Here is a 13,931-nt window from a genome sequence, read left to right as displayed (position 1 = left end):
GTCCACTGATTCGACGCTCCAGGAAATGGATAAGAGCATTAAGGCCTCAAGGTCACTGGGGATCTCTGCCCCCTCGAAGCCTTTTCGTCCTCACTCATGGTCTCATTACAGCTCCAGACACCAATACGCTAAGCTGTCACTGGATGAAGGTTACAGGCCACGTCGGTCCCCATCTGTGAATAGGCAGCAGTACCAGGCCAGACAGAGATATGGCTCTGGACAGCAGATTGTCAGACCGAAACAATCCAAACCGGGCAAGCAGGGCCTTTGACTTCCGCATGTCTACCTCTCCCGACCCTACCCACCTTCATCCATATTTAACAGGCCTGGGCCACCATTACGTCGAACTAATGGGTCCTTTCCATCTTAGCCAAGGTCTATTCCATCGAATTCATGGAACTCCCACCTCTTCCTATAGTTGTCATCACTACCCCATTGTCATTCCTCCTCGAGGAGGTCACCACACTTCTGTCAAAGGGTGCTATAGAGCCCGTGCCTCTAGATCACCAGGGACTTGGTTTTTATTCCCGATACTTCGTGGTTCCCAAGAGGGACGATGGGCAGAGGCCGATCTTAGACCTTCACGGCCTCAACACTTTTATAAGGTACCAAAAATTCAAAATGACATCCCTTCCCGTCATTCTGCCTCTCCTGTCCCAGGGATGCTGGATGGCCACCCTAGACCTCGAGGATGCCTATTATTTCCATTTAACTATCCACCCCGCCCATCGCAAATACCTCTGATTCACGATAGGTGGCACCCACTACCAATACAGGAGTCTACCATTTGGCCTCAGCATGGCCCCGAGGGTCTTTACCACGACGATGGTAGTTGTTGTGGCACATCCCCGCCTCTGTGGCCTGACGGTGTTCCCATATATGGACGATTGGCTTCTGGTCGCCCCTTCCAAGGCCCTCCTCATTCGTCAGATTCAACGCCTCCTGGGCCTAATGGCAGCAACAACTGCAGTCCTCCATTTTGCAAAGTTGCAAATGCGACCACTCCAGCTTTGGTTCATCCGTCACTTCAAGCCTCTAAGGATGTCCCAATCTGTTGCTTTTTTCCTGCCACAAGAAGTATGTGACTCCCTACTGTGGTGGATGCAGTCAGACAACCTGACGGAGGGGATCCCATTCTGTCCTCCCACTCCTACTCTCACCCTCACAACCAATGCTTCACTGTGGGGCTGGGGAGCCCACCTCAATGGCCTCTCCGTAGGTCACAGGTGGGATGCTGTATCCTCAAGGAGACACATAAATTTTCTGGAACGGTTGGCAATAAAATTGGCCCTTCAATGTTTCCAGCTTCTGCTCACAGGACAATGCGTAACTGTCTTAACCGACAATACGATGGCCCTCAGTTACATCAACAGGCAGGGTGGAACGGTCTCCCGCGGTCTCTGCCTCCTGGCTCTGGACCTTTGGGCCTGGTGCATGCCTCTGCACATCTTTCCCATTGCCTCACACATCACTGGCAAGGCAAATGTGCATGCAGACCTGCTCAGAAGGGGTCTCTCCCAGCGTCACGACTGGAAGCTGAACTGGACCTACCTACGTCCAGTGTTCCCTCTAAGCTGAGTTAGGGTGAGCTAGCTCACAGTTTTTGAGCCTCTGGCTCACACGTTTTTGTCTTTGCTCAGGAAGGAGGGCTCCAGAGCAAATTAATGTATGCAGCAGCCAAATCGCTTGCTCACCACTTTAATGCCAGGAGCTCACCAAGTAGAATTTTGGCTCACAAGACTCCACAGCTTAGAGGGAACATTGCCTACATCCCGTGTTTCAAAAGTGGGGCACGCCTCATGTCGACGTCTTTGCCACCAGGCACAACTCGAAGTGCACCCTATTTTGCTGCAGGGCGGCTCAGGATCCCAGGGCTTTGGGAGACGGACTCCTGTACCCATGGGACAACAACTTCCTGTATATGTTCCCGCCTCTGCCTCTGTTGCTGAGAACGGTCCAAAGACTCACGAGGGTCCATACGAGGTGCATCCTGATCGCCCCCTGGTGGCCAAGGCAACCTTGGTTCACCAGTCTCCTCTCGCTAGCCAAGGCGCGCTATCCCCTCCCACAGGTGCCAGATCTGCTCCTGGCAGAGGGAGGAGCCCTCCTATTCCACAAGGTGTACAAGCTCAAGTTAACACCTTATCTCGTGGACACTTAACTTTCTCTGACAGAATCAACACTGTGCTACTCAATGCCAGGAAAGATTCTACGCAACGTTCCTACAGTGGGAAGTGGGCCCGCTTCTTATCCATACACCCCACTGACATCCCCCGGCTTCTGTCAGGATTGACCAGGTCTTAGACTTTCTGTTCTCACTGCTCTCTGCCAGAAGGGGCTCTCGCACTCCTCTCTCAAGGTATATTTGTCAGCTATTTCGGCCTACCACCCGGGCTTCGACAGCTTTTCCGTTTTTTCTCACCCGGTCACAAAGAGGTTTATGAAAGGTCTCCTCCACCTGTATCCACCAGTCTGCTCACCCTTGGGGGGTCTACCGCTGGTGCTCCACCATCTTATGGGGCGGCCCTCTGAGCCCATGGTGACTTGCAAGCTAAAGCATGCAGCATGGAAAACGTCCTTTCTCATCACCATAACCTCGGCCAGGAGGGTGGGCGAACTCGTGGCTCTGTGCCATGACCCACCTTTCCTTGTGTTCCTGCCGGACGGTGTGAGACTGGTCTCTGACATATCCTTTCTGCCTAAGGTGGTCTCCAAATTTCACCTTACCTCGGAGATCCTATTGCCTAACTTCTTCCCTAAACCAGATGGACAACAGCGACTCCTCCACACTCTAGATGTTCGGAGGGCACTGCTCTTTTACCTAAATAGGACGAGTAGGAGGGACAATCATCTATTTGTCTCCTACTCCAGTCATTCCGCAGGGCTTAAAATCTCAGCACAAAGTCTCTCCAAATGGATTGTCGAGACTATTAAACTGTGCTACCAGTTGGCTAAACGCCCGTTGTCCGTGCCTGTACGAGCGCACTCTACAAGATCCATGGCCGCGTCTACAGCCTTCTTGAAGGGTGCTTCCCTGTCAGCGATCTGTGGGGTCGCAACATGGTCTACTCCGAACACCTTCATCAAGCACTACGCTGTTGATGTTCGTGAACACCACAGAGCGGACCTTGGTCATCTAGTCCTTTCATCAGCAGAACATTGAATTTGTGACAGCTCCCACCTCCAGGTGAGCCACTGCTTTTCAATCTCCCATGGGTGTGATGCACAGAGACCACAAAGAAGATAATCAGGTTGCTTACCTGTAACTGGTGATCTTCTAGTGGTCATCTGTGCAGTCACACCACCCGCCCATCCTTCCCCACTGCTGTCGCTTCAGTACTTTTCTCTGGTTATTGACATGACAGCAGTCAGAAGGAACTGGCGGGATGTCCATGCCCCTCCTCTTTGGGCATGCACAGTGGGGTTCCCGCGCATGCCTGGAGGAGAGGTGCGAAAGTCCCTTTGTGAGCTTTGCATACCACCGATACAGATCAGCGCAGGCACATAATCCCATGGGTGTGACTGCACAGATGACCACTCAAAGATCACCAGGTACAGGTAAGCAACCTGTTTGTTCTGATGGGCCACCGACGGACTTTCCCCTGTCTGATTGCTCCAGCACACTCTAATGCACTCAGGATGGTCTGATCATTCCATCCTGACTCGGTGTCATTATTTTTTCCTCATTTAGCAGTATGCGCATAACCGCATACTCCATGGGGAACCTTCAGTGAGGAGGTGCGATTCCTCGTTTATGCACATGGGAAACAAAAGGCAAAAAAACCAAACCCTGGTTCACTTGCAGTGGCGTCTCATCACACAGTGACAGGCTGAGCCAGCGGCACCAAGGGATGTGTGATCTCGCAACTGTGAGTCAAATTCCTCTGGAGGAAATAGGGGCGCTTCCCCTCCTCACCAAATGGTGCATGTGACCGCAACCTAAAGTCTCCCTAGGAGGTAAAATGCTTAAACTGAGGTGATCGTACTTGGGGTCACATTATTAGATGACAAGGGTCCCTGGAAAAGACAATAAGTTGAAGGCGGCTGGAAAAGAGGAAGACCCAACCTGAGATAGATTGGCTCAATCAAGGAAGCCGCGGACTTCAGCTTGCAAGATCTGAGCAAGGCGAGTAACGATCCGACGTTCTAGAGGTCATTAATAATAGCTACATTGGAGAATCCTCGCTTACGTGCAGGAGGGGTGATCCCAGAAGGCACATCACTTCGTCGATCAGTTTTAACAGTGTGAGGAAGACCGGATCCTTGTAGTCGAACCTCTCTCCAAACAACATGGCAAAAGTGATGTTGGTGGGTGCGGTGTTGAAGGTCCTGAGCCGAAAGGGTTCACCTGCAGCCAAAAGGCAGAGCAACTTGACATCCGTCCAGTAGCCACTTGCAAAACTGGGACATAACCAACCATCCTCGGACATTGCAAGTCTTTCCAACTTCTCTCCCCTGAGCCCCTTTGAAATTTTATGTCTTGGGGCCAGCAGACATTGCTGCGCCCTCTCCAATGACTAAAAGCATAGTACATAAAAGCTAGTAATACTGACTGGAATTCACATTCATGTTCACTTCTGTTTTCAGCAGAAAATGGGTAATGGCATTCAACAGTTGGCGAGTGAAGAAGACTGCAGGCTTTCCCTCACTTTCTTTTTCCTCGTTTGTATGTTCCCATTGCTTGGGAGGGGTGTTTCTGTTCCCCATGTGTTATGCTCCCTCTAGTGGTTGTTTCAATATTACATCTATTTACATCCGGCATAAAAACCTGCAGTTTAAATCTGCAGGGAGACATGATGGACAGAAACCAATGTAATATCAGATCGAAGAATACTAGTGGAAACTTTGTCTTGTAAAAAAAAGTTCCACAATTTCAGATACCAATCGCTCAATTGCAGTGTCTTCTTAGATTTCCAGTGAAATGCAATAACATTCCTAGCAGACGCAAGACATAATTCTATTAGCTCTTTCATAAGCCCATTGGAGGCAGGATGAGGTAGAAACAAGGAGAAACAAGGAGGGTTGCAGTTGGAGGGCGCAACCTGTAATTAAAAATATTGGGGCATTGACATCTCTCCAGAAGGCCTCTAGACCTTGGGACCCCCACTCACCTTGCCCCCTACTCACCTTCAAAAGCTTTAATGCTCTCTATAAGGAAACCGATTTCTTCATTAATTTGTTCCTCAAGGCATTTCTTCCCCATTCCAAGATTGCGCATGCTGGCCACCGTGAACCTTCGGGTTGTCCTCCACAGCTCTCCCGTAGAAAAGAAAACACCTGTACACAGGAACACATGAAGCCACCTTGTACTGAATCAGAGCATCAGCTCATCAAGGTCAATATTGCCTACTCAGACTGGCAGTGGCTCTCCAGGGCCTCAGGCAGAGGCCTTTCACATTACCTGCTACCTCGTCCTGTTAACTGGAGATGCCAGGGATTGAACCTGGGGGCTTCTGCATGCAGAGCTGAGGCTCTTCCACTGAGCCACAGCCCCTACCCAGAGTAGCAGAGATGCTACCTCATCTGACTTGTTTGGACAAGGGAAGAGTTATGTTAAAGGTTTGATTTTTTAGGCTGCAAGCAAGATCTTTTGTCCTGCTGATGGAGCCCTGGGCTTGGAGGGACGTCCCTCCCCCATGGCGAGTTTTCCTCTGGGCCACATTCCAGATATTCCATCCCAGATCACCAGTTTTTATAGGGGACAGGATAATGGTTGTAGGGCTGCCATGTTCCCATTTCCCAAATCTGGGTAGCTTAATCGGTGTCTGTCATGGCTCAGGTGGGGTGTCACCTGATGCTGCCTCCACTCTGGTTTCAGGATCCCTTGAGAAGGTTCAGAGCACCCTCCCAAGACCTTCAGACCTCTCTTGTTTGGCCAAATAATAGGTGTGAGGACTAGGCAGAGTAAACAATAAGGAAAAAGTTTATTTTTACAGGAGGTCAGCCCAATATGGGAAACAAACAAGGTGCAAGAACAATATCAGTGAGGGGTGGGGGGGAAAAGAAACCAAATGCCCTAACGCATCTAAGCTTACTGTCCCTAGCTCACTGTATCAAGCGGGCGTCAATCTGCTCCCCTTCCTCTCAGGATGAGGGTCTTTTCCCTGCAGCAGCCTTCCTTCTGGCTCTACTCTCTTGGAAGAAAGAACAGCTCTTCTTCTGTACCAGCTCTTTTGTTATAAGTCCCCTTTAAATGTGACTGGCTAAAATTGGCATCAAAACCTCTCAGGGGCTTCTGGGAGTTGTAGGCCTGGCCTCCTCCCACTGGTACTCAGGCTCCCTGGGCCTGCTAGGCCTTCGCTTGCACAGCCCAGATCATGACAGTGTCTAATGCAAACTGGTGCCAATTCCACCAGAGCATGACATTGTTAGGTGAAGAAAGAAGAATCTCCATTACCAACTAAACAATAAGGAAAAAGTTTATTTTTACAGGAGGTCAGCCCAATATGGGAAACAAACAAGGTGCAAGAACAATATCAGTGAGGGGTGGGGGGGAAAAGAAACCAAATGCCCTAACGCATCTAAGCTTACTGTCCCTAGCTCACTGTATCAAGCGGGCGTCAATCTGCTCCCCTTCCTCTCAGGATGAGGGTCTTTTCCCTGCAGCAGCCTTCCTTCTGGCTCTACTCTCTTGGAAGAAAGAACAGCTCTTCTTCTGTACCAGCTCTTTTGTTATAAGTCCCCTTTAAATGTGACTGGCTAAAATTGGCATCAAAACCTCTCAGGGGCTTCTGGGAGTTGTAGGCCTGGCCTCCTCCCACTGGTACTCAGGCTCCCTGGGCCTGCTAGGCCTTCGCTTGCACAGCCCAGATCATGACAGTGTCTAATGCAAACTGGTGCCAATTCCACCAGAGCATGACATTGTTAGGTGAAGAAAGAAGAATCTCCATTACCAACTGGTCTGTCTGTTGTTGTAAGCATGTAGTCTTAAGTGTTTGTTGTTTTGTAGATTTCCCATGTACCCTTCCCTTTAGAAATAGATTTTTACACAGAAAGAAAATGCCTCCTCTCCGGTGTACAAAGATCCATTGCAAACTCTGAATATTTAACTATTTTTACCAAATTTTCCAACAAAACCACCTCTGGACCTCTCTTGCCCTTAAAACCCTACAGGTTCACCATAAGCCAGCTGTGAGTTGATGGCAAAAAATAATAATAAATGCACCAAACAATTAGGGCTCCACCTGGCAAAACAGCCTAGCTAGGAAAATGTTGCATTGTTGCAAGGTTTGGAAGCAGCAACTGAGTCATTCAAGGTCCTCCTTACCGTTGCCGTGCTGAATCTCTTCGAAGATGGGGATTGGCGGCCTGTCCACAAACTCCTCTGTGAAGTTGACCAGGGCATCCCTCACTGCTTCATAACCAGTCAGGACTACGGCTTTCTGGAATCCAAAATGGAGGGTGAACACGGGCCCATATTCCTTGGCGAACTGGAAGGGAAGGCAGACACTGAAAAGGCTGTGTGGGACAGATACCATTACTCCATATTAGACTGCAGAGAGGCGTGTCCCACCGTAGGGTCTGAAAGGAATCCGGTGCAGGCCCTGTGCTGAAGCTAAGCAGGTGTGGATAATGTTGCCAACTCCAGTTTGGGAAATTCATGGACAATTGGGGGTGGAGCTTGGGGAGGGCGGGGTTTGTGGAGGGGGAGGACCTCCACAGGGTATAATGACATAGAGTCCAGCCTCCAGAGCAGCCATTTTTCCAAGGGGGCTGCCAATAGCATACCGGATCCGTTTCAAGGTGCTGGTTTTGACCTTTAAAGCCCTATATGGTCGGGGGCCTGCCTACCTGAGGGACCGCCTTTCCCCATATGTGCCCCAGAGAGCACTGAGGTTGGGGACCCAACATCATCTGACTGTCCCTAGCCCAAAAGACACCAAATTGGCCTCTACCAGGGCCAGGGCCTTCTCAGTGGCGGCTCCACACTGGTGGAATGAGCTCCCAGAGGACATCAGGGCCCTGCAGGACCTGCAAAACGGAGCTCTTCCACCAGGCCTTCGATTAGGAGCCGCGACTGATGAATGAGCCATCGTAGATTGAGCAAAAGAACCATCATAAATTGAACAGGCCACAGCCCCATAGTACTACGCTGGACATGGCCTTTTCTTATCGGACCATGTATAGATATCTGTATGTCGCCACCATCTGTATATATTAGCACCTTATGTAATTGTCTTTTAATTGTGAATTTGTACTGTATTTATTAGTTCTATTGCATTTTAGCTGTGTAGGCTGCCTTGAGCCAGTGCTGCACAGGCAAACTGGGATATAAATTGAAATAAATAAATAAATCTCTGTTTCTGGAGGTCAGTTGTAACTCTGGGAGGTCTCCAGGCCCCATCTGGAGGGCAACCCTAGGTGTGGGTCTGATACATGCCTGGACATGAGGCCAACCAGAAACCCGATGGAGGCTGCTCGAGTTCCAGGATGGAAGAAGAACGGGATGTAAATAAACAGGGCAGAAGAAAGCAAGGAAGACAATGGTGAGGGCGGTGCAACGAATCTGCATTTGGCTGTGATGAACTTTAAATACATGGCTTTTTTTCTGGGGGAGCATGCCGGCCGGAACAGGGTTCCAGAACGTCTGCAACAAAATTCTTTTAAAAATGTTTAAAAACTAATGAGTTTTCAGTATACACATAGAAAGCTTCATTTCCCTCTTGAGAGCTCTGGCACCCCTCTCTCTCTCTCTCTCTCTCTCTCTCTCTCTCTCTCTCTCTCTCTCTCTCTCAAAAGCCCCGTTTAAGTGTGACTGCAGGCAGATAAGAAAATGAGGTTTGCAAACTGGCAATCCTGAGGGAAGAGGCGGGGTCGCCAACCTCCAGGTGGATCTCCTGGAATCACAACCGATCTCTAGAGTATGGGGATTTAGTTGCCCTGAAGAAAATGGCTGCTTTGGAAGGTGGACTCCATGGCACCCTGCCCCACAGAGTTCCCTCCCCACCCCCACACCCTCTGCCCTCCCTAGGCAGTACCCCCAGATCTCCAGGAATTTCCCACTCTGGAGCTGGCAACCGTGGGACACTATAGTCCTCTTCTGCATGGAGTTCCCGGTCCCTCGCCTGTGACAACTGAGCTTCTACAGGAGCTCTTGATGTGCCAGCAGCTGGCTTTTTCTCTCTTTTTTGGGTAGAATTTTAGCTTTTATTGAGAAAATAAAAGAAGAAACATACATAAAACAGACAACGAAGAAGAAAGACATACACACTAAAAAAAATGTCACCGTGGCAGTGAGTCCTGCAAGCCAGCTCCCTGCTGCATGCAGTGTTCCTTCTAAGCTGAGTTAGTGTGAGCTAGCTCACAGTTTTTTAGCCTCTGGCTCACACATTTTTGTCTTAGTTCACGAAGAATGGCTCCAGAGCAAACGAATTTATGCAGCAGCCAAATCGCTCGCTCACAACTTTAATGCCAGCAGCTCACCAAGTAGAATTTTTGCTCACAAGACTCCAAAGTTTAGAGGGAACACTCGCATGAAGCAGTATTTCCTTTTGTCTGTTTCCAGACAACTGCGGGGTGGGCTCCACGGCAGTGGAGGGATATTACATTTCTAATTAGGGTTGTAGTTGTTGTGGTTCAGTCGCACAGTCAAGTCCGACTCTTCGCAACCCCATGGACCACATCACACCAGGCCCTCCTGTCTTCCGTCATGCTCCGGAGTTTGCTTAATTAGGGTTGCAAGCTCCAAATTAAGAAATTCCTGGAGATTTGGGGAAGGTCGAGTTTGGGGAGAAGGAGAGCCAGAGAGTTTCCTCCTGGAGGGTTGATCTCTGTCATCTGGAGGTCAGTTGTCATTCCGGGAGATCTCCAGGCCCCTCCTGGAGGTTGGCAATCATGTTAGAAAGATTCCCCTTTCTCCCCCTGCCCCCCAAGAATGATGCAGTTCCGCTGTAAAGGGGAAATGGGTAGGTTTGCTGATGGTTTCCAGTGTTTTGAGGAAAGCTACATGACCTCTTGAGCGCTCCAGTGCTACTTAAGGTGTAGCAACAGGTGGGTCAGCCGTGTTGGTCTGAAGCAGGAGAACAAATTTAGAGTCCGGTGGCACCTTGAAGACCAACAAAGGTTTATTCAAGGTATGAGCTTTTGTGCGTGCACACGAAAGCTCATACCTTGAATAAACCTTTGTTGGTCTTCAAGGTGCCACTGGACTCTAAGCAGTGGAGACAGATCAAGACGGGTAGCCATTGTAGTCTGTCTGTAGCAGTAGAAAAGACCAAGAGTCCAGGAGCACCTGAAAGACTAGCTAAATATGTGGCAAGGTAGGCGCTTTCGTGAGTCACTGCAAGCTTCTTCGGATACCTGAAGATGTCTGAAGATACCTTGATTGAGTCAATCCAGATAACTGAAGTGAGCACTGACTCACGAACGCTCCTCCCCTGCCTCAATTTTTGCTAGTCTTTAAGGTGCTCCTGGACTCTCGCTCTTTTCCAGGGGTCATTTTGTAGAAAAAGAGGTGCAGGAGCTCATTAGCATAACTCATTAGCATAACTTATTTGCATATGCCACACCCCCTGACATCACTGGAAGTGTGTCAGAAGTCAACACCCACCGCTCAGGCTCCACTGGACTGTTTTGGATTGATAGCTACTGGGGGGGGGACGGACGTGCAGATCTGTCCTCACAGAGGAGGGAGAGCTTGTACCTGAAAAAAACTTGGTCTTAAAGGTGCCACTGGACTGTTTTGGACCGTGGGGCCGTGGGGGGGGGGCTCTGCAACTTACCTGGCTGCTTCTTGCTCTGACTGAGGCCTGCTGGGAGCAGGGGGTGGGGCTTGTTGCATGCGCCCGCCCCTGAGCTCTTTACTGCCGGAGCTCCGCTCCTGTGCGCTCCTGCAGGAAATGACCCCTGCTCTTTTCTACTGTAGCAACAGAGTCTGTTTTCGTTCACACACACTGGATAATGCTTTTCAGTGCATTTTAAGTGATCATTTGTTGGCGGGTTTTGCCGTTTCACACAGTAAAATCCAGTTGCATAATTCAGCAGGTATTGTGGAATGCTGCACTTAGCGAGTGGGTTTTACGGTGTGAAGTAGCAAAACACGCTGGCAGACAATCACTGAAGTGCTTCGTAAATTGATCGGAAGTGCATTATTCAGCATGTGTGAAATCTCCCGTATACAAAACGCATCTTCCGGCTCTATGGCCTGACCCTCACCCTAGCGAAGGGCAGAGGTTGAACCATCTGGATTCTGACTGGCTGGGGCCCCAAAGTGAAAGCAGTGTCTTGGCACAACCCCTTGACTTCCTCCCGTGGAAGTAAACTGTTGTGTGTGCGCAGTCAGTGTGCGCTCGAAAGCGCCTTTGCGACATGGGAGTGCCCCCTTTAAACAAACACCAACTGCCCCCGTGCCATTCTCCCCCAGTGACAACACCTTCCCGACGGCATTCCACAACGGTGCGTGGCATTTTCCAGGCCGCTTTGAGTCCTGGGGAAACACAACTAGTGAAAGAGCAGTCGTTTCTTGAGGAGGAACTACATCCCCAATGAAACAGCTGCAATGCTTTGTTTTAGATTTCCATAGTCCTACGCCTGCTCCCTTGCTAATTTATAGGGTTGCCAAACTCCAGGTGGGGCCTGGAAATCACCCACTTTCACAGCTGGTTTCCAGACTAGAGAGATCAGTTCCCCTAGAGAAAATGCCTGCTTTGGAGGATGGGCGCTAGAGCGTTACACCCTGGTGAGGCCCCTCCCCTCCCCAAACACAGCCCTCCACAGGCTCCACCCCCAAATATCCAGGAATTTCCCAACCCAGAGTTGGCAACCATACCCTACGGCCTTCTGCACTGGCCCGCAGGCAAGGAAATGTGGTCTGTTAAACTGATGGAGCTGGATAGATTTAAGAGATGGGAGTAGCAGTTTGGTTGCGGCCAGAAATCATAATGATTTATCTTTGTCACTTATCTGTTCATCTCACTGAAAATGGAATATGAGCCACTTACACCTTAAACTTGTTGCCTGGATTTCTAGTAATGTAAATAAATGCATTTATACCAGTGTGTTCACAATATAAAAGTATAAGAAGAACTATGTTTCAGTCTTTTAATTCTTTATAGATCTATTTCTCCTTATATATCTATTTCTCAAGTGTCGCCCTGTCTGTGGATATCTAAATCTACAGACGAGGGCCATACTGACAGCACACAGATTTTCCTGCAAGCTTGGGAGACCTCCCCCAAGTTTGCAGAAAAATCTGAAATCTTGAAAAAAACACATTGGGGGGATTTAAATCCCCCCAATATATATTAAAAAGTCATATTCCCCCCTGAATATAATTCACAAAGTGGTGGACATGCCGGCACCTTTTTTTGAAAAAAACGACTTAAAGAGAACTGAATGTAGTAAATAATAAAAGCTGTGTATTCCTTGTCCAAAACAGTATCTTAATTTCTCGCACCTCATTATTCTGGAAGAAATAACTGTAGGAGATGTTCTCCTAGTGTCAATTGTTTGCAAACTGTCCTTGTCTTTAAAGAACGGGGAACTGTCAAATTAGTACACTGAAATCTTACAAGTACTGTATAGAGTGTGTTTCGTGCTAACCGTTACGTGGGAGGAAAAATAATTGCACATTAATGGGCGGGGGACCAATTTAAAAAAAGAAATTCATCCCTGCAGTCTGTATACTTATTCTGGAGTAATCTTGTTTAAAGTCAGAGGGAGCGAATGAAATGTGTAATAAAACAACAGCATCACACATCAAAGAAATAACCATCCTGTCAAACTGTAAATGAAACGTATTTGCAATCTAACGCAAAACAGAGCGTTGGTTTAAACATATCCCCGAAACGCAATTCAAAGTTAATGAGGGGTAAAAAAACACAAATTAGAATATCCATACTGAATTTGCACAGCAGTGTGTTTAATCTCACTGCACAAAACCGTTTTTTGTGTCCTACCTTCATTAAGGATTTGTCTTGCCGCTTAATATCCAGCAAATGCAGGTTGCCAATGATAGGAAGAGGCTTGGGACCAGGTGGCAATTTAAACGCCGATTTTCCAGAGCCCGTTGCGAAACAGGAAACTAAAACAATCAGCGCACACACTAGGCCAATGTACACCGGGTAAGAGAGAACTAAAGCCAGCAATGCCATTTCATGAGAGCACGGGAGTTGTTGTAGGGAGGGAAGCTGGCACACTGCACTTGCCCCGTCACTCACTTCCCATTTCCCTTTTTGCGATTGCCGCAAAGGTGTGCGAGACGCCCTGAATAAAAGCGATCACCCCACCCTCTTTAAACACTTCTGGAGAATGTGGTCTAAGCAGTTTGTAAAGTTTGATTGCTGAGCCAGTGGGCGGTTTCGGGTTACAGACCCTGCATGTGGGGGCAAAATCGGGTGGAAGGGATTAGACATGGATCTGAACTCAGGGCCAGATTGCACAGCACGGTGGCGTTGGTGGGGAGGTGGCTGCCAGTTTGGGAAGGGGAGTAACTTTTCCACTAGGCACCATTTTCTAAGTCAAATCGCCTGGATTTCTAGTAATGTAAATAATTGGTGTAGTGGTTAAGTGCGCGGACTCCAATCTGGAAGAACCAGGTTTGATTCCCCACTCTTATTTATTTATTATTAGATTTATATCTTGCCCTTCCACATAGGCTCAGGGCGGCTAACATAAGAGGCAAATGCACTGGCACCTGGCTGGATGGCCTTGGGCACGCCATAGTTCTGGCACAGCTATTCTTGAAAAAGAGCAGTTTCTGTCAGAGCTCTCTCAGCCTCACCTACCTCACAGGGTGTCTGTTGTGGGGAGGGGAAGGGAAAGGAGTTTGTAAACCGCTATGAGACACCTTTGGGTCGTGAAGGGCAAGGGGTATAAATCCAATCTCTTCTTCTTCTTCTATTGGGAGGGGGGAATACAGTCTCTCCCACGTTGCATCTTGTGATCCCATTAGACCATACTGTGGACAAGTCCTCCTACCTTTACGCAGCCAG

The 13,931-nt window shown here is 48.8% G+C and overlaps 1 protein-coding gene across 1 annotated transcript in view; it reads right to left on the bottom strand.

Moving 5' to 3' along the window:
* LOC107120518 (cytochrome P450 2W1-like) overlaps positions 1 to 13,091 on the bottom strand; it is a 26,981-nt gene extending 13,890 nt beyond the window's left edge. Inside the window, exons 1-4 of the mRNA XM_015423235.1 lie at positions 12,897 to 13,091; positions 7,268 to 7,430; positions 5,128 to 5,277; positions 4,191 to 4,348 (exon numbers count right to left, since the gene is read on the bottom strand). Coding sequence (XP_015278721.1) covers positions 4,191 to 4,348; positions 5,128 to 5,277; positions 7,268 to 7,430; positions 12,897 to 13,091 — 666 coding nt within the window. The remainder of the gene's footprint in view (positions 1 to 4,190; positions 4,349 to 5,127; positions 5,278 to 7,267; positions 7,431 to 12,896) is intronic.
* Positions 13,092 to 13,931: the final 840 nt, after the last annotated feature.

Source organism: Gekko japonicus, unplaced genomic scaffold (assembly GCF_001447785.1).
Source record: "Gekko japonicus isolate JY-2015 unplaced genomic scaffold, Gekko_japonicus_V1.1 scaffold869, whole genome shotgun sequence".
NCBI classification, from domain to species: Eukaryota; Metazoa; Chordata; class Lepidosauria; order Squamata; family Gekkonidae; genus Gekko; species Gekko japonicus.
The sequence above is the reverse complement of the archived record's forward strand: the minus strand, read 5'-3'. Positions and strand labels throughout refer to the sequence as shown.